The sequence below is a fragment of the Drosophila grimshawi genome, unplaced genomic scaffold (genome assembly GCF_018153295.1).
Source record: "Drosophila grimshawi isolate 15287-2541.00 unplaced genomic scaffold, ASM1815329v1 contig_311, whole genome shotgun sequence".
In the NCBI taxonomy this organism is placed as follows: domain Eukaryota; kingdom Metazoa; phylum Arthropoda; class Insecta; order Diptera; family Drosophilidae; genus Drosophila; species Drosophila grimshawi.
The window spans coordinates 27,461,494-27,483,877 of NW_025063098.1; the positions used below are offsets into that span (position 1 = coordinate 27,461,494).

A 22,384-nucleotide genomic window follows, 5' to 3' on the forward strand; every position below is an offset into this window, starting at 1 on the left:
AAAATTAATTTTTTCCTATGCCAGCTATATGATATAATAATAAGATCCTGTTGCAAATTTTATTATTCAATGCATTTCAAACTTCTCCATCTTCAAGGGAATAAGTCCCTATCTATGCTTGACTTGGCTAAAAGGGTTGCCTCAGGTCAGCTTTCATCCAGCAGCAATCACTACATATTTAACAAGTAACTAATATTTCGCTATCTTGCAATTTGTAATGGACCCGTGATCTCATATATTTGTTAGGGTTGTGCTGCAAATGCATTAGCAACTGACTTAACTGACTTGAGTTCCGATTCGGGCAAGTTTACCTGCAGGTACTTCAAAATTCAATTAGGCAACAGACGAAATCAATACACCAGAGTCATGAATCTGTAGCTGCTGCAACCAATTGCTGCATCCTCCAATCTCTATTTATCTCTCTCTCTCTCTCTCTCTCTCTCTCTCTCGCTCTCGCTCTCTCTCTCTCTCTCTTTTGCTTCGGTGTTACCTGAGATTTTACCCGGAGGCACGATGTAATTTTCGTTGCCGCTCATTAATTTCGTCTATTTACAAGAAGTTTTTTGCCGCACTCGTTTCTTTCACTTCATCTTCTTCTTTCAGTTTTGTATTTTTTTTTTTTATATTTTTTTGCTTGTACTTTGTGGCAGAGTAGCCGGTGCAAGTTTTTTTTAAGTGGTTTGCGGTTTATCATTTTGGGTTTGGCAGCAGTGCTGGCAAATGAAATGCAGAAGTTCAGAGAGAAGGATGGAGTGCTGGAAGGAGTTCTTTTTCGTTAGGCATCTCTGGAGGCAGCTTCAAACAAAACTGTGCGCAAACAGGAAATAACGGTAACGCTGTTTCATTTCCGCTTTTATTAAAACATACTTTGGCCGTTGTATCTCATCCGCTTCGTCTTCTGCAGCCATCTTTTTTATATCAGCCCACGCTGCTGCTTGTTGTCCTTGTCGCCATTTTGTTGCTGTTGCCGCACAGCTGCTTTAAACTTGTTGTTGTTGTTGCTGCTTTTGTCACTTCCGCTAGCCTCCCGCAGTATTTCACTGCTAAAACTTGTTCGCTGCCGCTGCTTTTACTTCGGTTTTTTTCTCGCGCACAGCTTTGCGGCTTGCGTTTTAAAAGCAGTCAGCGGATGTTGGGCCACCTTTTTGGCCGGGCATGCAAACAGCGGTCGTAGCCACACTCCCTTCCCTTGAGCCGCTCAACTGGTTGAAAGTAGCCAAAGGTAATTAATTTTGTTGCTGCAAGTTTTATACGAGCAGCAGCGTTGAGTTTGAGGACTTGGCTGCTCCTCAGGCAAACACAGCTGGCGACTGCCATCAAACCGCGAAACTCAACTCAACTCAATTCATCGGATCTCAGCTCAGTTCCCAGAACTGGAAGCAGGAGCTGAACTAGTGGCAAGTGGGCCTGGTGACGTTGTTTGGGTGCCTTTGACAGTCCACACACTGCAATTGGATTTGCCATTTTCCATTTTCCATTTTCACCTTTCACGTTTCTCGTTTTTAGTTTTCCATTTACTTTGCTGCTCATTTAGTATGAGTGGCCGACGCCAATTTTGTACGTTTCTTTCGTTCCTAGCTTGTTTTTTTTTGTTGTTTTTTTGTCAAACTAAAGCAGCTGCTGCGTGGCTTCATTTTCTATTTTCCGCTGCAATTTTCCATTTTGCTCCATGATGCAATGTGTCTATTAATTTTGTGTGGGCCACGCCTCATTTGGCGTTGACAAGCTGCCCTGATAAATGACTCGCAGAAAATTCAGTTTTCACTCGACTCCTGAGTCCTGAGTCCTGAGTGCTGAACAAGACATCTAATGAACCATTTGAATTGGCTGCCTTGATTTGGTAAGTGAATCAAGCTAGAGTCGAAGTGGGAGATCTTTATTATGGCCCTGATTTTGTTAACATAATGTATAAAATGGATTATGATATGATTATTTATAGATACATTTATGAATGAGGCAGCCATGAAGTGTTCAGATATTTGCAAGCGACTCTCAAACTCAACACAATTTTAATCAGCATTAATAGAGTTCTTTGAACTGCAGATAAAATCTTGTGTCGAAAAGGACTCATTTTACATTTGTCAGCTTATCTAAATACAAAAACCGAGAGCTGGCAAGCAGAAAGTAACTGACAGTGAACAACAAATGTCAAGACTTTGTTGGGTCAGCAGTAAATTTTGTTTGGCCAACACCTGACACTTCAAACACTTGGCAACGTCTGGCCTTTGGTATGACCTAACAGATAAGACGCACAGAACATAAAGGCAAGAATCCTTGGGTCATGTCTGAAACTGAAAATGTATAACTGTCTTTTGCTTGAAACATGACGCGTTAAAGTCAAAAGTTGTGACTTTGGCAACAGCAATAACAAACGGCAACAATACTAACAAACCCATCATGTGCCACAATGTAAGACGAGGCCAAAAGTAAAACTACGCAAGTGAAATGAAAACGAAACGAAGTTATCATGGCTCAAGGCACAAAAGGCAGCGGCTATTATTTCGTTCTGAAGGATAAACGTTTCGGGGCGTGGCAAGCACAGACACACACACACACACAGTCAATGGCAATCGCCAACTGCAGGGCGAGGCTGAGAGTGCCACAAAGGCCCAAATGAAATTCTAAAGTGCAAGTCGATCCAAAAGTCCCAAGCCGGAGCTCAAGCTGGAACCGGAGCCAAAGCCAAAGCCAAAGCCGTAGTTACCAAGCGTAGTCGTAGCCGGGTCAATGTCAAGAGTTAACAAGGCGACAGCAACCGTAAAAGGCAAGTGGCAACATTTTAATCAAAGAGACAGAGCCGCCAGTCGAGTTCGAGTCAAAGTGCAGGGCGCAGGATTTAACAGACGGCATCAGCAGCACCAGTAGCAACAAATACAACAATAATAATAGCAACAGCAACAGCAACAGAATATCGAATAAAAGCAAAACATGTGAAGCCTTTGGAATTGCTTTGCAATTGCTGCTGCCACGTGTCCTTTTTATTTTTTGTCTGCTCTTGCAGAAAGTGTTATCCTTTGGCTAAGAGCTGTGTTACACATTGCATTTTGTATGTTTTCCTGTGTGCCGAACATGAGCTACGCTCGAGTTGTTGGTTCATTTTTTTTAGATTAAAATAAAAATAAGAATTCTTAAAAAATTGAAAAAATGTTGCTTTATATTTTTTTAGTTAGCGATAGTTGTTGGTTTTATTGACATATTAAATTATCTCCCAAAGCTTGTCAAATGCCATATATATCAAATTATTTAAAAAAAAAAAGGGTTTGTCGGCAAGGGTATAAAAAATGCGGTGTTCCCTATGAATCTACCCAATTCTTTGGGTTTTCCTTTTCATACGTCACTTCTCGACGGGATAGTTAACGGCTTTTTTTAGATGGTCGAATCGTAGTCAGTCCTTTCAGTCAAGGGACACGGCGAGCATGTTTATTGCAGGGCTGTTTACTGTAGCCACCTATTGCTAAGCTGCACTGCAAGGCTTCATAATGTTCACCGCATGCGGCTATGTGGGGGGCATCTTGTGGCATACTAAACACACACACTCACACACACTCAGATACACAGCATGAAATCAAGCACAGGGCAGACATACAGTCTGGAACTAGATTTCTGGTGTAGGCAGCCTTTGGAAATGAAATTCATGAAATATGATTTGAGTTTTGTGTGTGTGTATGTGTGAGTCTTCTAACTGCTAATTAATCAAGTATGTCAAAGGCATTGCCAACATGTTGCCATGCTCACGAAGGCACGCGGCATTCACATTTGCACATTCCACATCCTTCCACGTTCATATTCTTATTCACATACCGGGGGCCGCATCCTGCACAGCTGTTTAAACTTGTCGACTAAGCCGCTGCAAATCCCATGAAAGCCGTGCCTGTCTGCACCTGGCAGCCACAAAAAAAAACACAACGTTAAATAAATGTAGAAAAAAAAATAAAATAAAACGAGTAACAAGAAAAAGAAAAGGAAGATGTGAAATGAAATGAAATTACAAAATTATGCCAGCTGCGAGCATTTCTGCAGCAGCGAACTTTTGCTGCAGGAAGCCCAAGTCAAAGGCGCTTATGAAAATGTGCCGAAAAGAGCCTTTTGCCAAAAGCAAACAAATCTGCTGCCAGAGTTAAGTAAGCCACTATATATATCATCTAACCCAACCAGATCTGGCCTTCAAATACTACTCTGATTTTTTCTTATTCGCTTCTTCATATTTTTCACCCCAACAAATTTCGCATATGTTTACTTATAACTTGACAATATGTATTAAAAGTTGCGTTTTTTATGAGAAAATATTCTCATTATACAATACTTAAGCAGTTATTGTGGTGAGGGAGGGAGGTGGCAACTTCAGGTGGTTCTGGCCCGGATTTGCCACTGAATTTTATGCTAATTATGCGTTAAGCATTCAACTTTCCTTAAGACTTTGAATTCAAAGAGTTGCGAGTTCTTAGAATTGTGAGAGTTGCCAGAGTAAACAGCTTATCGTCAACTTTCCGAATTGAAAGCAAGGCAAAGTAACAAAACTGAAAAAGAAAGACAAAATTGCAGATGTGTTGGTGCCGAGGCTTAAATACACTTTTAAATAATGTACATAAAACTTGTTTAATCTGATTGAATATAATCTTCAAAGGAGCGTAAATTAATTATGATAATAATATTGTTATTTAATAAGTATCCATAAGAAATAGTAGTCTGATGTTTACAAAATGTTGGGTCAATTCTTTGCTATAGAAATCCACAAGCCAAAAGCAAAATATTAACTGATTTTTAGAAACAGTCACATAGACCTAAAATGTCAGTTCACTTAGAATATATTGAGCTTATAGTCAAATTTATTTAGAAAATCGAAACACTCTTTGCGAGTGCATTTAAAATATTTTACGCTGCCTATTATTTATATTCTGTCTCAAACCACTGGCAAGGAATCATAGGCAGTGGCCGGCGTCTGCAGGACGGAGGACTTCCGTTAATGGCGGCGTCTGAGCCACAGACTGAAACGGCAACGGAAATCCACGTTAGACCGCGCCAACAAAACAAAATCCCTCCGAAAAAAAGTAAAATTGTACGTGGAAATGGAAATGGGAGCGAAATAAGGATATAAGCGGATGCCAGCATAGAGATGGAGATGGTAACGTTTCGTATAAGAGATATGCCTGAATGGTTTTAGCCTCGATTTTGTGTGTGCTGAGTGCGCAGCATATGGCAAAAGTTAAAGTAAGCAATTTTTATTTATATTCGAATACAATCGCACACACACACATACACACATACAGCTGCTGCTGAAATAAATATGGGAAATTGTAGCATATTTTTGCCTCTGATTGGTCTAACTCAACTTTTATTTGTCTGCTTCAGTGCATGTCACTGGCATTTTGCGGTCGAGCGCGTCAAAGCCTCAGCTATTTTCTCCATTTCAGCTGATATATTTGGGAGGGATAAAGACCGAGACAGAGACAGTGCGAGACAGATAGAGAGTGAGAGAGAGAGAGAGAGAGAGAAAGCGTAGAAGTGAGAAAAATAATAAGTCGAAAACATTGGAGCTGTAAAAACCTCTGCTCAAAAACCAAAGAAACTAGTTTTCATTTTTCGATTACAGTCCATATAAAAATGCACACAAAAGCGATTTTCTGGTTATTGTGGCACTTGTTGTTGCCGTGCAACTATTGGATGCTATATGAGCTGAATGTGTATTGTGTTGTATAGTTTTGGTCACTTTCTGGTCAGTTGGCATTTCAATAAGCAGTCACAATTCCAAAAAAAAAAAAAAGCGCAAGGAAAAACTGACTAAAAAACTTGCAAAGCGCTTGCAATGCATATAAATCAAATATTGAATTTCAGCAGACTCAATCAATCCGCTTTTGACGTCTAAGCAAGTGCTCGCATTTCATATTTTGTGCATTCCACTTGTGGCAATATGCACGTTCGCATTGCACGAATCCCAAATGTGTGTGTGGCATGGAATTTGTGTGTGTTTGTGTTTCAAAGCATTTCCTATCTATGTGTTTCTGTATCGCCTAAAGCTGCTCACAAATGAAGCATTATGTGCTGCAACTTAAGTCAAGCATTGAGAAAACTGAAGTTAAGGCTTCAAATTTCTAGTTAGCAAATGTATTGCAACTCTTAAGAATCAAAAGAAACAATAGTAACAATAGACAGATTTAGATATTGATTAAAGAAAAATAAAAAATCAGTCAAGTGCCTTAATCCTCATTTCTTCTGACAGAAGACCTGACTAAACAAAATAGTAAGCCATAAAATTAGTAAAAGTTTTAGACAAAATTACCCCATTTTCTAAAATAAGAATTTTGTTCTCAAAATGCTTGTACATTTTTCCAGCGAAGAAATAAGTTATCAAATAACACCAAGCTCTAATGAAATCTGCACTAACTAAAATTGTCTAAAATTAAACATGTTTTCTCAGAATTCTTAAGAGTATATTCTTCAATTGTATATGTCTCCAGTGATTCAAAGCATATTTTGATGACGGCAGCACATTTTAAATTGTTGAAAATAAGTGAAAAACTCACCTCCTTCATCGGTCATCACCAAAATGGTTGTCTCCGGGCCGAGGCCCTCCGGATTGAAGACCTGCACGGTGACCTTGTACTGGGTGTACGTTTGCAGGTTCTGAATCTCGTGACTCTGCAAAGGAAACGTGAAAATGAGAATGCAAAACATTATTAAAAACTTCCACTTAATATGCGTGGCTATTAAAATGAACAGTGTGCAGAGGTTTATTTTCTTAATTCTTTCACTCTTTCGTGCTCCTCCTTATGAATTCGCCTGCTGCCGCCAGTTGCATTCTGCCAGTTGCAGTTGCCAGTTGCAGGCTGATTCAAGCGGAAATTGCGCACTGCACACTTTTGTGCATCGCCTGGCAAATATGTATGCACGAAAAATTGTATTTGCTGCTTGTAAAAAGCGTCGCAAATAAAAAAAAATTAAATTGAGTTGCTCATGGCCGCCCATCTTAATTGTGTATATATAAATATATATATATTTACATGTATATAAAATAAAAATACATGGGCGTTAAGAGCAATCATTGAAGGAAGCGCTTGAAGCCCGGCAAGAACTACTTATGTGGAACGTTTGGGGCTTATTAAAATTTCACGTAAGGTCAAAAGCAGTGCGAAACCATAAAACAAGCCGCTGGCTTTAAGCAGCTCACACACATAGAGAGAGAGACACACTCACACACATGCATACAAGTTGTGGTTAAGCCCAAAATGGCTGCCTGTTACAACAAACACAATTTATGTTGCATACATTAGAGCGCTGGCTGCTTGTTGTTGCTGCCTATGCTGGACCGCAAAGCGGTTAAGAGTTAGAGAGTAAGAGAGTAAGAGAGAGAGAGAGAGAGAGAGGGTGAGTGTGAGTGTGAGTGCGGAAGAGAGAGTGAGAGTATGTGCTTAGAAACGGATTGACTGCCACGCCAAAAGCTTAAGTGGCTACTAGAACCCAGACTTGGCCAGCGAGCGCTTTGATTTAACAACCAACAAACTTCCATACATATGTATGTATATAGTACATTTATATTATTTTACCCTCGACCCATTAAAATTGGGCAAAAAGGGTAGTATGAGGTAGTGCCTAGTAATAGGCTGGAATAGGATGGAAGCACATCCCTCCAAATTCGGCATACATGTCGACAATCGTGATCAGAAGCGAACGCCGAATAGATACAGATGGGTCTAAGATTATATGAGAGCTATAATATAATAATAAATAAAATTATATTTATAATCGTGAACAGAATCAACCGATGACATCAGAGCTGCAGATAATAAAATATGTTCTAACTTCATATATAATATATAACTTGGAAATATGACAGAATTTTAATCAGAGTCAACTGTCGACTTGATACAGAGTGATCAAAGATTGAATAAGAGATAAAATCTGTATTCGGCATTAGCCGAATTGATACAGATTAATCTCAGCGAGTAGATGAGCTAGATATTATATAATATGAATTGGCATAGTTTCTAATTTGTGAAATGAAAGTTCGAGTTTTTTAACCAATCTTAACCAATCTTTCTTTTATTTCTACAGAAATCAATATGAATCTATAAACGAAAGGCAGAAAATATACATTTCTTATTTTACATCAAATTATACAGTTGTTGATTCGAATTCTGTTTGCCACAATTACATCGTTTCTTTGCTTGCATATCTATAATGAATATTTGCGAGAATTATGCAAAGACTTGGCTACAAGGTATCTTTTGGTCGAGCTCTCTAGGCTAGAATAATCCTACTTGCCTGTGTAAGTGAATATGCCAGGCTTAAGTTGGTTTTTGGTGTGCGCTAATGCCGCCCTATAATTTTATTTTATGCAGTCGCCACTCGAGAGTGGCCTTCAGTAGTAAATGAGCCCCGAAATTTACAACAGCTACCAGTTCTTATGTTGCCTTAAAGAACTTGGCCACTTAATTGATATAATGTAATTGATAAAGCTGAGCGTATGTGTGTGTGTGTGTGCCGTGTGTGTGTGTGTGTGAGCTATGCTAAAAGCAGGATAAATTGCTAGCATAGATTTGATCGGAGCTGTGACGCAAAGCTGGTAATTAGTGCATTGCCTAGCACTGGGCGCATCATTAAAAGTTTCGCCCTGATACTTTTCGGTATCCTAGGAGCCAGTCAAAAAGGTGTAAAGCGAAACTCAAACAACAATTAACAACAACGAGAGAAAAACATCAACATGGATAACTATGTTGCTGCAAATTTTTAGCTTGCCACATACCACACAATGAAATACACACACACACACACATCCACGTATATGCTTTGAGCTGCACAGAAAAAGAAAAAAACGAATAAAGGAGGAAAAAAAAAAATGTTATCAGGCACAAAGTTTATACGGTTTAGTTTTCACTTGGTGGCTTTTGTGTGAAATTCACACGGCGTTAAACGAGCAAAATTTATGCTTTACAGCGCAGAAATTTTAATTAGAAAATTGGCAAATTTTAACATTTTGGGGCATGAATTCTGCCGAGAACTCGAGGCGTTTTCACACGTGACAGCTCAATGTAGCCCGAGGTCGAGCTGATGCTTGGGTAGGGGCCACGGGGGTTTGACAGCTTGCGGCAGTGATATGGGAATAGAAAGGCAGCAGAAAGCCATGCCCTCGATTACAGCAGGATTTATACTGACACACACACACACACACACAATGACATACGCACACACACAAAAAATGAAGTCGCACGTTTCTGCCTGCAAGGATAATATTTCAACATCTCGCAACTGACACGTAAAAAAAAAAACAGAAAATATACAGAATAAAAGAGCGCTCAGCTTCAGCTCGAGTACGGTTTAGCAGCGGGTTCCAGGTCCCGGTCCCGGTCCCGGTCCCGGTCCGAGTCCGCCGTCTAGATAACTGCAAAATATGCACTCAAGCACAAAAGCGTGCCATGTCCCTATCAGCGGAACTGCACATCCCATCCCCACACCGCCCACACCGCCCACCCGCTAACAGCCCCTTTGCCTATGGCTTAGTTTCTTTTATTTTTTATTTTTGGGAGGGAATTTAGGCAACTACGTCGCGTGGAGGATTGTACGTGAGCATTATCGCTAATAATTTTTGCATATTTTAAGTCCCCATCATACATTGCATTCTACATTGAATGTAGTTGAATGTAGAATATTCAAAAATGCATTCCATGCATTGCAGATTATTGCCTTAAATGCTATGCGGGGAGCATTCAAATTTTCACTGAACATTTTATATATACAAGTCAGATACTTGCGGCGGAAATTAGCAGAAACTTTAATCTTCAGTAAAAATGGGTAATGCACAATAATAATTTTGAATTTCCAAAATACATCAGTGAACTGAAAATCCAATGATAACATTAAATGTTTATATGCAACTAATCTTTCATAGCAGCTAAATTCGTTGACTGAATGTATAATATGCTATTAATATGGATGTTGCTGCTGATTTAAACTATAAGTGTGTAAAGTTGTGCGTGTGTGATAAAAGCAAACATTGGCAATTGAATTTGATATAGAAATAAAGAAACCAATACAATCTACATTGAATTCTTAAATTCTTTTTCAAGTAAAGAGCAAAAAAAAAATTCCCTTTTTATGCCTTACAAACTCTTGGGCAACTTTAGTGTGCCTTTCTTTATGCCCATTCCCCAAGGGTGCAGGCCATAAAAAACGGTCGTAAATTGAAAAATCAATTCATTAAACATGGGAAAATCTTCCCGTTACTTTTTCTATTTGCTAATTCAGCTTTCTATTCCCGCAGGGCGAAACGAGTAAATATATCGAAGTTGTTGTGATTTCATTTGGATACCTTCGGCACTTTGCGTATCGCATAAGAGTAGTTTCATAAATTCCAAATTCCTTGAGCCCCCAAATGTAGACAATGCTTTTAGTTTGCGGTTAAACTAAAGGTACTATTCCCAAGTGGCATGTGTGCAGCACAGCACGTGCCACATGTGGCAAAAACCCGCATGTATTAATGTTTAACATTCCCACACTTCATTAGTGCCGTCGCGTGTGGTGTGATAGAAATGCCACACACCACACACACACACACACACACACACACATACACACTCTCACACACACACACACACCTAAGGGACGCACACAGATACTGTCCAAAATGTTGGCCTTGCTCTCAACTAATCGTTAACAAATTGCTTGTGATAGCGACCACTACAAGATACGCTAACGGTAAATGAGCCCCCGTTGGCAGCCCCCCACCCCTTACTCGTTTGCCGCATGTGTGGCATGGCGGCAGCCTTAAGCTCGGGGCTTGTGACTTGGGGCGTTTCTGTGAGAAAAACACCTTTGTCGGCAGGTGTAAATCACTTTTTAATACAACGCGAAGCGCCGCACAACCATCGAATGACAACACGTAAAACAAGAGAAAAACAATGTTCTCTTCTGCAAGCCAAATATTAGATACTCTTGCTGGAATATGCTCTCATATAAATTATTGAGCTGGAGAGGATTAACAATGTGATTTGTATGATTGAGTTTTTTTTTGCTCGATTTTCCCAATTCTGGCTTTAAATGCTGCACCATTTTACATGTAAAATATATTATGTTCATATATATCATATATATCATATTCATATTAAAATTTAAATTATCACTATTGATTTCATATCATTTAATTTGTAACATTAATTCACAATTTCCAGCTTATATAGGAAAAAACTTATCTCATTTAAATCTATAAATTACACAAATCAATTTCATACTCGGGATTAGAGAGCTTGGTAAACGAAAGGGTTTTCATGCATATATTTACTGATTGAAATAAAAATAGGAATACGTTAAAGGTTTGATCAAGATACGTCTACTCAAAATATATATATATATATATATAATACACGATTCACAACAATTTCACAATATCCACGGCAAAGGGCATAAATGGTTGAGGGGCAATTGAAAAAAATACAAAAAAGGTATTGTGAGTATGGTAGGCAGGGAGACAGACACGAACCCCGAAATAGAAATCAATGTGGCAATGTTGCACGTTTTGCGGCGCCACTTGCTGGCATTTTCAATATGCAAAAGTGTCAGAAATGCTGGAAATTCAATTATGTTCAAATAGGGGGAGAGGGGGTCTGTTTGTGAACTCACCTCTACGGTATTATCGCGTATATAGATTTCCTTGGTGTCATTCGGGTTGCGATCGCGTGGACGATATGTAATGCGATAGCCGAGAAATTCACCCAGAATGGTGTCCGGGGCCGGTGGCTTCCACGAGATGTATACCGAGGTGGAGGACGTGTTATGGGCCGTCGTTGGTATCGGTTTGCCCGTTGGCGCTGCAAAGCAAGAATGTGATAGAGTGAGCCCCAAAATCCAAATCAAAAACCATGAGCATGAGTTTAGCGAAAAGTTTTTGGACTGACAAAAAAAACTTGGAGCTAACTCAAAAATTGCAAATTAAAAATGCCGCGCACCACGAAAGTTTAAGTCGCGTTCGCGTTTTGCGCCCGCTTGCCTCAAGTAAAAACATTGTCTGTGGCATTGTCAAGTTGTCACTGTCACGCAACATAAGTTGCAAGTGCCATTGTGCCCACCCCAACCCGCCGACAATCTCCCCAGAGTGTAAGCCTGCGCCCATGAGACTTTTGTGTTTCCCTGTGGGCTGCTCTGTCGCATCAAGTTAAATGGTGCGTGCGTCTCAGCCATGCTGATGTCCTGATGTCCTGATGTCCTGGCGTCCTGATATTCTACTGATGGGCAGGCGAGCTGCTCAAGTTATTCTGGCAGTTTGTCAGTTGACATCTCTGGGCGTGCTGAATATAAATATATTATAAGATATTTTCATTTTTGCCATAGACTTTGTCACCCGGAACAGCTGAAAATTGAAAGCTTCAACTAATTTATACAAATTGGCAAGAGCCGCAGAGCTATGTGAAGAGACATAGGTCTCTTAATGAGCTACAAAGCCGCAGACTATTGACTAATTTGCAACCGCATGTGTTGCAACATCAGCAGCTTGGGTCGCATTCCGATAATGTGCGGCATAAATGGAATTTCACCCAACCCAACCCAGCAAAGTTGCCTTTCGAGTCCAGGAGTCGTAAGACAAATGTGTTGCTAATAGCTTGTCGCTGTCGCCATTTGGATATATGGCTAACACACACACACACACACAGGGGGGAAGGAGGGGGTAGGGGGGTAGTACGGAGAGGGGTTGAAGGTTGACAACTTTTAGCTGTGATTAATGTGCGAGGCGCACTTTCGAGGCCTATGAGAGATGTTCGCTGACTTTTTGGGGTTTACTCGTGCCCAAAAATAGGCAACAATTAATCATCAGTGCTGAGGAGCCGCTAGCAGCAGGTGCCACACACACACACACACACGCAAACACACACAGTTGCCGTCTCTATGCAACTGCAACATAGAAACAATCTGTTTGTTTACCTGTCAATACTTATCAATTTGCGGCTTATCAACTATATTTATTATTATTATTATTTGGTTCTATTTTGCCCTTTATTGGGCTTATAGTTCTTCCATCAACCCTAATTATTGAAGGAATGCAAGAATCTTTGTCGGCTTGTGGGTTTCTGTGTCTGTCAGGCTTCAAACATATTTTCCCTCTCAGTTTATAGCACTTCAATCACCCCTAATTATTGAACGAATGCAAGAACCTTTCTAATGGTTTCTATGGCTTTCGGGTTGATAACATAATGTTTCTCTAGGATATTACATCTTCATATTGCTAAGGCGACACATTCTGCTCTGATGTCACAAATTGGACGGACTTCGCTACTGAGTGAACCTATTTTAGTTAAGTAAAACTACAAAGTCCTGTCAAGATACAGTTGTAAGTCTATTATTTACCATAGTTACTTGCTTAAATTGTTTGATTATATTTATCTCTGCCGCAACTGTGGTTTAAACTTGATGATTTCGTAGCTTACAATTTTCTGTCAAGAAACCGGCAAACACTTGAAGGCTTTTCCTTTCCATGCCTATTATTTGTTTAGGTAGTTTATTGTTTTTTTGTGCAGCTAACTTTTGCAGCAAAACTGAGAAAAGCTCCCTGTTAATTCTTAACTCGCCACTTGTCAGTAAGAGATTAAGCACACTGAGTTGCCCTTTTTTAGCTAAACCTCATCAGTTTGCAAATCTCATCGTCTATCAAGGCATCCGATTGGATCTCCTTTTGAACTCGTTGCTTCCAAATCTGAGCCAATTGTGTCCCGAGTGAATTGGCCTTATTGGACAACTACCACTAAACCAAATTCATAATTAAGATTTCGTTTGCCATAACTTGGTCACTCTTACTAATCCGTTTTTCTGATATTGGTTTTGATGATATTTTGGCATCTAGATTAAGGCCGAATTCAAACTAGAAACATGATTGTCTTATTGGAATTTATTGCTCTTGGGTACTAGTCTAATTTTGTCACTTTTATAAGAAATATTTGTGTCTCTCAAATTAAGAAAAATCGTACTGAACTTATTTCAAAACAGTCTTATATTGTTGATGGCATAACGTTGTTATCTTCTTATTAACGCTTTTATATATTTGGCTGTTTTGAAGTAAGAGCAAAAACTGCCTTAAATTTGGGCTTTTAGATCTATGGCCTATATTCAATATTGACGGATTGGGAGGACGTTTGCGTAGAAGACTATCAATGTTTTTATCAGAGCGATACACACTGGCACTTAAGCGTTGAAATAATTAAATGCATATAAGGCTTAAAGGCAGCCAGGCACTTTTATGGGGTCACAACTTTTCATGGGCGGCACTTAAAATGGGGAAAGGTGCGGCACGTTGTGACGGATGGGCATAAAATTCGAATGAAAAATTAATGCGATTGTAAAAAGTGTCATGTCAGCTGTCTGGTAATTTCTATGAGTCACTGTCACCGTTGAGCCTAACATAAAGTGAACAACTATTTGCACAAATAAACAGCCGGCGTTTAACGAACATTTGGCTGCTGGACTCACCTTCTCGCAGCGTCACAATGTAGTAGGACTCCTTGGAGGGAGGACTCATGCCCAGCTTGTTAACGGCCAGCACACGAAAGCTGTAAACGGTGAAGGGCGTCAGTCCGGTCACCTGATATGATGTCGCGTTCGTTCTCGTATAGATCCGGGCCAGCTGATCCCAGATGCCATCCTCGCCCTCGCTGCGAAACAAAGGAAAAAACAATATATAAACATAATCAGTTCATGAATAAATCACTAAATGCGTTAAACTTTTTTAGCTATATCTTTTTAAATTGTTCAAATCTTTTCGTGAATAAATTACATTGCGAAATTTATTAATCTTTATTGCATTTGCTTCAATTGACACCTGCAAAGGCAATTTATTTATTTTTTATTAGCTTTGCCAGAAACATTTTAAAGCGCCCATCAGCAAAGGGATTACCATAAAACACAGCCAACATATGCATTATGAAAATGTATGGGCGTGGCCGATGTGGGCGGCCCACAGCGACTGTTGCTGAGCATAAAATGTGTGCGAGTTTGCCATAGGTACTAAAATATTTATGCGCTTCTTTTAACCATACACACACACACACACACACACACTCTCTAACACATACGCAAATTATAAATTTAACAAAAAATTTTATGAGATTTTTTTTGTTTGCCTGCATAAGGTATTATCATTTGGTTAGCTAATATGTAACGTATTAAAAGAGTTTTCTTTAAAGCTTATATGTTTAATCTTAATCAAAACAATGACAAGCTCAGTCAAAATATGTGAATTCGTTTTGTTTTAGTAAAACTATGATTTATCCTTTTTCAAGTATTAGCTTGATTAACGCCTTAATGATATTTGATTAAAATTAAAAAACATTTATATTTGGTTTCTTGAAAAGTTGTTGATTTGACAGAAATCAAGCAAAATATTCAAATTATCTGACAATAGTTGTTGCATAAAACAAAGCAACATAAACTAAGCATGATTATGGATAGGATATGAGAACTTTATAGCTTACTGCCAAGCAAGCGTTGGTATTAAGTTTGAAATTAAGCAGTTCTTAGAAACGAAGGGTGTTTTCTCGTTATTCGTTTGAAATTTTTGTTCAGAGTTTGTTGTGTCGCATAAGTTTGCAACAGGAGCCGCAAAATGAACATTTTTCATGACCAATATCAAAGTGCAGTAAATTTTGTTTAAAGTTGCCAAAAAAATTTATCATCATCGTTTTTCGCCTGCTGCATACATTTTCTGCACGCTCCACAAACATGTGTGTGTATGTGTGTGCGTGTGTGTGGCATGTGTGTGTGTGTGTGGCATGTGTGTCTGTTGTGTATGTGCTTGTCTTTATGTTTGTGTTTGTGTTGAGGGGTTTTTGTATTTTCACATTATGTTATTAGAGCTACAAGCACAGTGTCAGCTGTCTGGGATGAACAGGGCGCGGCTTTTATGTGTGATTAAAAATGCATTAAATATGAGATGCGCCAAAAGCAGCCGACCAAAAAATATATATATGTTTTTCTACCAATAAAAATGGTGGAAAAAAAAGGAACCATACACATTTTTAAAGTTGCGTGAAAAGGCATTAAAATTAATAAATGCGTTTGGCCAGCACTATTTATGTGTGTTTCTGTGTGTGTATGTGTAACACATGTGGCTGTATTGTCAATGGGTATTTTGTAAAAATGTATACAAGCTGCTACCCGGGCAGGGGGCGTGTGGCGTGTGGCATATATACTGGCAACAAAGTCTTGGCGACTTCATGAAAAATGGGCGGTGTAACTTTTGAAAAATGTTGCTGAAAAAAACAGCTCGACAGCAGCAGCAGCAGCAGCCGCAGCAACAACAATAAGAACAAGAGCCAAATAACCGCAATGGCAAATAAATTTGCGGCTGCTTTCAGTCTGCAAGCGTGTGTGTGTGTGCGTGTGTGAGTGAGTGTGTGCGTGTGTGAGTGTGTGTCTATGCGTGTGTTTGAATCTTTATAAAATACACACACAATTTTTTTTTTAATCCGCTTAACATTTTTTTTTTCTGCTTTTAGCATATGGCTTATGTGTGTGTGTGTTTTTTTTTTGGTATTTGGGTGTGCGTATTTTACCGTGTGTATGTGGGTGTGTGTGTGTGTGTGTGATTTGCATGGCTAGAGCCAAAGTTCACGCACGACTTGTTTAAAGAGCCAAAAATGGTTGTATTTGTAAGCTGAGCAACTGCATTAAATATGCACATTGAACTGCATAGTTAATGAGTGGGAATAAATCCAAATCATGTTCCAAAGGGGCCAACCACAAACTAAATTTCACATATTTCATTATATTCCAAAATATGGCATTGTGTTTGCCAAATGTTTTCCATTAAGCTTACAATTGACAGCATTGTTTGCCGTTTAGTTGATAATAGATTTAAATCGAATACATAAAACGGCTATTATTCTACATCGTTGGAATATGTAATTTTATTATGTACTATTCAGTGCAGGTTCACAACAATTCCATAATACAATTTTTGTAATTTAACCATTATTATTGTTTTCCTTTCAGTATTTATTATGCAATTACAATTTGACAACTCAATAAAACCACCCACATTATTGTTTTAAATTAATTAACGTTTAAAAAACTGTTTGTTCAAGTTACATAAATTCCACTTCTTTTTTTTTTTTTGCACACAGTCAATGAAGCGCATTTAAAATTATGATTGAGTTAAATATAAATATTTGTATATATATCATTTTTTTTTTGTGATTATCATTCTGCAAATATACATTCAGAACCAAAACCAACAAGTATGAATAGTCTCTTATATTATTTTGTGTGTTTTCGATCTTTATAAAATTGTTGACATCGAAAATCAAAATATTTGTAAATCCCGCATAGCAATTCTACCTGCCTAAAAAGTTTTTTTTTTAAATCCGATTTGCTTAGAATCAAATAGAATGAAGAATATTTTTAGAGATCGAGCATATAAGAAATCTTTAGTTGCCTATCTCTTCTCTATCTATTAATCAATCTATGTCTCGATATCTTCTTTGTCTTTATTAAATCAGTAAATTTAATTTGCTCTTTTTCCTCAGATACATTTCAATAAATGCCATAAAAGTGTTAACAGCACTCAAATCGATGCCAATACGCCCATCAACTCAACAAATGTGCATAAGTTTGGAGCCAAACACAATGCACACTCAACTGTGTAGTTGTGTGTGTGTGTGTGTGAGTGCATTTGTAGTTGTGTGTGTGTGTGTGAGTGCATTTGTATTTGTGTTTGGGTGTTAATGCCATTTATGGGGTACATTAATGTACAGCCACTTGTTTTGGGGCACTCCACTCAACTCGACACTTCACGCGACATGCCTCAGCACACCTCAACGCAATTGAACACAACTCTCTTTCAATTGCATTGGCATTCAGTGTGGATTTGCGAGACGAGATTTCCAGCTTGAAGTATTTTGTTGTCATCGTCTTTCAATTTACAGGCAGCACTCAAAGATATTTCGCATATCGCAAAGCGCCATGGCGGCCGCTGCCAAGTCTTTTTTTCTTTTTGCATATGCGCATATAAACCGAATCAAGCGAAAATGTAAATAAGAGGCGTGCTGCAGCAACAACAACAACAACAACAACGAGAGCAACATGAACAACAACAATGTAAACAACAACAACAAGAAGAACAACAACGAAGCGAACAACAACTCAACATCCACTTCACATCGTTGGGGTGGAAATTTGCATAAAATACAGCCAGCGATGCTTGCTTCATTTTGTGCATTGGGTGCATGCCCAAAATAGTGTGCAACATATATGTGCAAATGTATGTGTGTGCTGTGTGTGTGTGTGTGTGCACTCGCGCGTATTTCGTGTGTGTGTGTGTGTGTGTGTGTGGGGTTATTTCTTATTTTTGCATAAATGCACCACAGGCTTTGCTTGCTTTCCAGTTTGCCTGTCATCGATTGCCGGCCCAGTGTCTTGTGTTGCGACCACGCCTCCCGTTTGCCGCCCCTCGTTCGGCGGCTGATGGAAATTTATTGAAAAAATTTCGCTTTTCAGTGGATTTCGCATACTCGTCTGGATGGCCTTTGTGCTGCAGCACTCGCGGCAATCGTTTTTATTTCATGCCACGCATTCAGTTCAAGTTATTCGGAAAATAGCCGTTGCAAGAACGCCTCCTTGCTCCTTCTGTGTCCGCGTGTGTGTGACTGTGTGTATGTTTTCTTTTCTATTTAAATGGAGCACAAGTGAAGTGCGTATCCTGTTCGAATGCTCGCATATCACAGCCATCGTTGCACATATTAATTAAAGGACTCACGTCGAGGGTATCTGCATGGGGATTTCCAGCCGAGCGACGAGCGGAAAGCAATAAACGCATGATTTTAATTGATTGCATACGTTTTCTCATTGGCAAGGCACAGAAAGGATATGCATGGTGCTTCAGCTGCCCACTGACCGCGTTTCCGTTACGGGTTTTTGCGGGCGTGGTACAGCAAGGCGAAGGATAATGACGATAGATGGATGATAATATGTTTAAGATACATGTTGTCCAGTAAATTAGAACACACTTGCAGTGCAGGACGCAAAGGATTGCAGCTGTAATATATTTATAAGTGTGGCTACGTAAAGTATATATCATAGATACTAATATGTGTAAGATACATGTTATGATTAGACCCCATTGTCCTCTAAGCTACATCTACAAGGGTTCTACCTTTAATAAATATACTGTGGTCCTGCGCAGTACTTATGCTAGATACAGTAATGATGATAGATAGATTATAATATTTCACATATCTGTTGTGTTTTGACCTCAACAACGAACTAAACTCAAAGAGATTGACCTACATTATTATATACATATATATATATATAGCTATAAGTAGAGTACTTACCGGGTTTCAATAATGAAATGAGTCACTGGCGCATTCCGCGGATGTTGAGAGTGCGCCCAGGATAAGTTCACGGAGCGTGATGTGAAACTTATTAACAAAGGACGCTCCGGTGGATCGGGCACATCTGTACGGCAAAAGAGTGAGAAAGAGAGAGTGAGAGAGAGAGAGAGAGGGGAGATGGAGAACGAGAAGAGAGAAAAGCACATGAGAAAAACTGGCAGCTATCAGTGAAATGCAAATGGAAATCATGACAAGAAAGAGAATGGCAACGAAATGTGGGTGAGTGTGTTTTTGTGTGTGCCAATGTGTGGTGAGAAAATCGAAAATGTGTACTCACACACACACATACACACACAAGCATCCATACACACACACACACACACACATACATACTCATCCACATATCTGCAAATGAAATCAACAAAATGGAAGGAAACCGGATAAATCATTAATGTTGTTATGGCTTTCATTAAACGTGGAATGCCGAATCAAAAAAAAAAAGAGAAAAAAAAAGAAAACAAGAACAAGCCAGAGGGGGGAGGAATAAAGAAATGTAAATGAATACGAGGAAAATAAGATATGCGGCACGCACCAGCTTAAACACTCTTAATGTTGAGCAATCTTAATGGAGATGTTATGTTCGATATAGATGATGACAGAATACATTATTTTTATGGTGGACATATACATATGAACATATGAACCTTTAAATGCAATCTACCAAGTCAATAGCAAACATTTAAATTGCAATTTTTCTGTAATGAAACGAAACCGTTCACATTTAATTTGCTTTTAGCATTTTGATTCAATTTCGTGCTGAAAAAGCTGATAGGAAAGTTAGATGCAAACGGACAAAATGAGCTTCCACAGCAAGGATCGATTTTTACAATCTTTCCTTACTTTCAGAGTTATACTTTTTATATCTTTAATATTATGATTAAACTTTGATTCATTGCTCTAAAACTGATGGGAAAATAAAGTAATTAAGTTAGATGTAAATGAACAAAATGAAATAGATAATAACTTAATAACTCCATTATTACATATATATTTTAATATATTTAATAAACTTACCTTGTACTAACAGATCAACAATCGCCTCAGGTATGTGACGATCGTTGACGAGACAAATGTATTCAGTGGTGTCGCTGGCCAGCGCCGGTGAGAATTGCAAACCAAAATTATCCGATAAAAGTTGTATCTGCAATTGAACAAACAAAGAACCGAGTTGAGATTAATAATATTTAATAATTATTATTTTATTTGTATTCAGTTAAACCACTTCCATGAACTTTAAAACGACTGACAGACAGTATGTGTGTTGCCTTGAAGTCTAATCTATTTTGGGCTTGACATCAGTTAGCATGACAAACAGTTTTGTCACATTCGTGTGTGCAAAACAACTGCAGTCAAAGTAGTACAAACAATGGGGAGGGGTTAGGGGATATGGGGTAGGGAGTAGGTATTCGTATTCGTACTGACCGGAGGGGCCAAAATGAGAACAAAAACTAAACAAACGGACATGGAGACGTTGACAGTGCCTGACAACAATGTGGACAACACGAGTTTCTACTTTAGGCTCCCCAAAACTTTTTAATACAAAAGACAAATAAGTAACAAAGAGCAAGTTTACTGTATGACCAAGTTCCACCCCCCCAACCACACCCCCTTCTCATCAGACATCCTCCCGTTGCAGTTAACCTATCGGCTGGCTGTTTTGTTTGCATGACCAGCACTTAAAATGGTCCGATACATTGGCCCAACATTTGACTCTGGCGACAATTTGTTGCCGTATACGTAAAACTTTGCAATTCTCATGGAAAATGTTGCTGTTGTTGTTGTTGTTGTTGTACTCATAATTGAGCATGAGCCAAATTGAGTTTTGCGGCGGTTGGGTTGGTAATGTTCGCAATGACTTTAAGTTTCTGGTTTTGGTTCGCTAGCAACCAAACAACATTTATAAATGCAGGGCATTTAATATGCTTGTAGAGGCTGCTGATATCACAGCAGATAAATAGCAACCAGCAGCACCGACACGTATTTGTTATAATTTCTCGAAAAACCAATTAGGGATTTTATGCTTGAGACCTGCCTGCAATCTCCTGGATTGAATTGTTTCATATTAAAATGGGCTTTCAACCAGGCTTTCAAGAGGTGAGCATGAACACATTGCTGGGCAGAGTTTCACAGGGCCATTGTGCAAATATCTGTTGTGCAGCTCTTTATAATCTCCAAGTGGTTTTTTGTGTGCGTGTGTTTGTGTGTTTTGCCACAAAATTGTAAGCACAATCGCCTGGACTGTTGTCAGCTACTACTACAGTTTTGTGGCATAAAATTGTTGCTCGATTGGATTTGATTATTAAGCAATAAACGAAAACTGCCTGGCCACAAAACAATTTTGCCATTTTTCCACATTGGAATTTCAATTTACATTGCAATCTGCAATCGAGCAGCAAATTGCAACAAAATTTTAATTACATGCAACAAATTCGAGCAGAACATACACACACACACACATGTAAGCAGTAAATCTGCGTGTCCGACAGCTTTATCATATGTCGTAAAAGATCCGATGTACTATCTCTAGTTCCTCGAACTAAGCACGTTGAGCTGGCAAAACAGTTCGGCGACAGGAACATGAATCATTTCTTTTTCTTTTCTTAGCCACGAACATAAAACAAAAGTTAATAGTTGCCTAACGGGGAGGTTGGGTGACTGTGGGTGTCTGTGTGTGTGGTGTTGTAATAAAATGAAGCAACTAGGGTGAAAAACTTTTAATACACATAATAGCCAGGCATCAAGCACACATTGCACTGTGGGGCAAACAGTGAAACTATACATGCAACTAACAAGCTAGCATTATCTTTCTACGGGTTGAGGTTATAAATAATAATAATAATAGTAATAAATATGAATTTAATAAAATATAATATAATTTATAATAATAATTCTTAAATGGTTTAATTCATTCAGGAATTTTGTATTTTGGGGTTTCTTTATGACAAAACTGTTAACCACAAGAAAATTAGATTTATCTATTATGCTGTACCTTTAAATAATACACAGATATAATATAAATA

General features: G+C 38.7%; 1 protein-coding gene across 1 annotated transcript in view; it reads right to left on the reverse strand.

Annotated features, from left to right (window-relative positions):
• Window positions 1–22,384, reverse strand: part of LOC6569754 (tyrosine-protein phosphatase 99A) — a 137,002-nt gene that overhangs the window by 72,912 nt on the left and 41,706 nt on the right. Inside the window, exons 3-7 of the mRNA XM_043214870.1 lie at window positions 20,379–20,505; window positions 19,305–19,428; window positions 14,446–14,627; window positions 11,611–11,798; window positions 6,522–6,636 (exon numbers count right to left, since the gene is read on the reverse strand). Coding sequence (XP_043070805.1) covers window positions 6,522–6,636; window positions 11,611–11,798; window positions 14,446–14,627; window positions 19,305–19,428; window positions 20,379–20,505 — 736 coding nt within the window. The remainder of the gene's footprint in view (window positions 1–6,521; window positions 6,637–11,610; window positions 11,799–14,445; window positions 14,628–19,304; window positions 19,429–20,378; window positions 20,506–22,384) is intronic.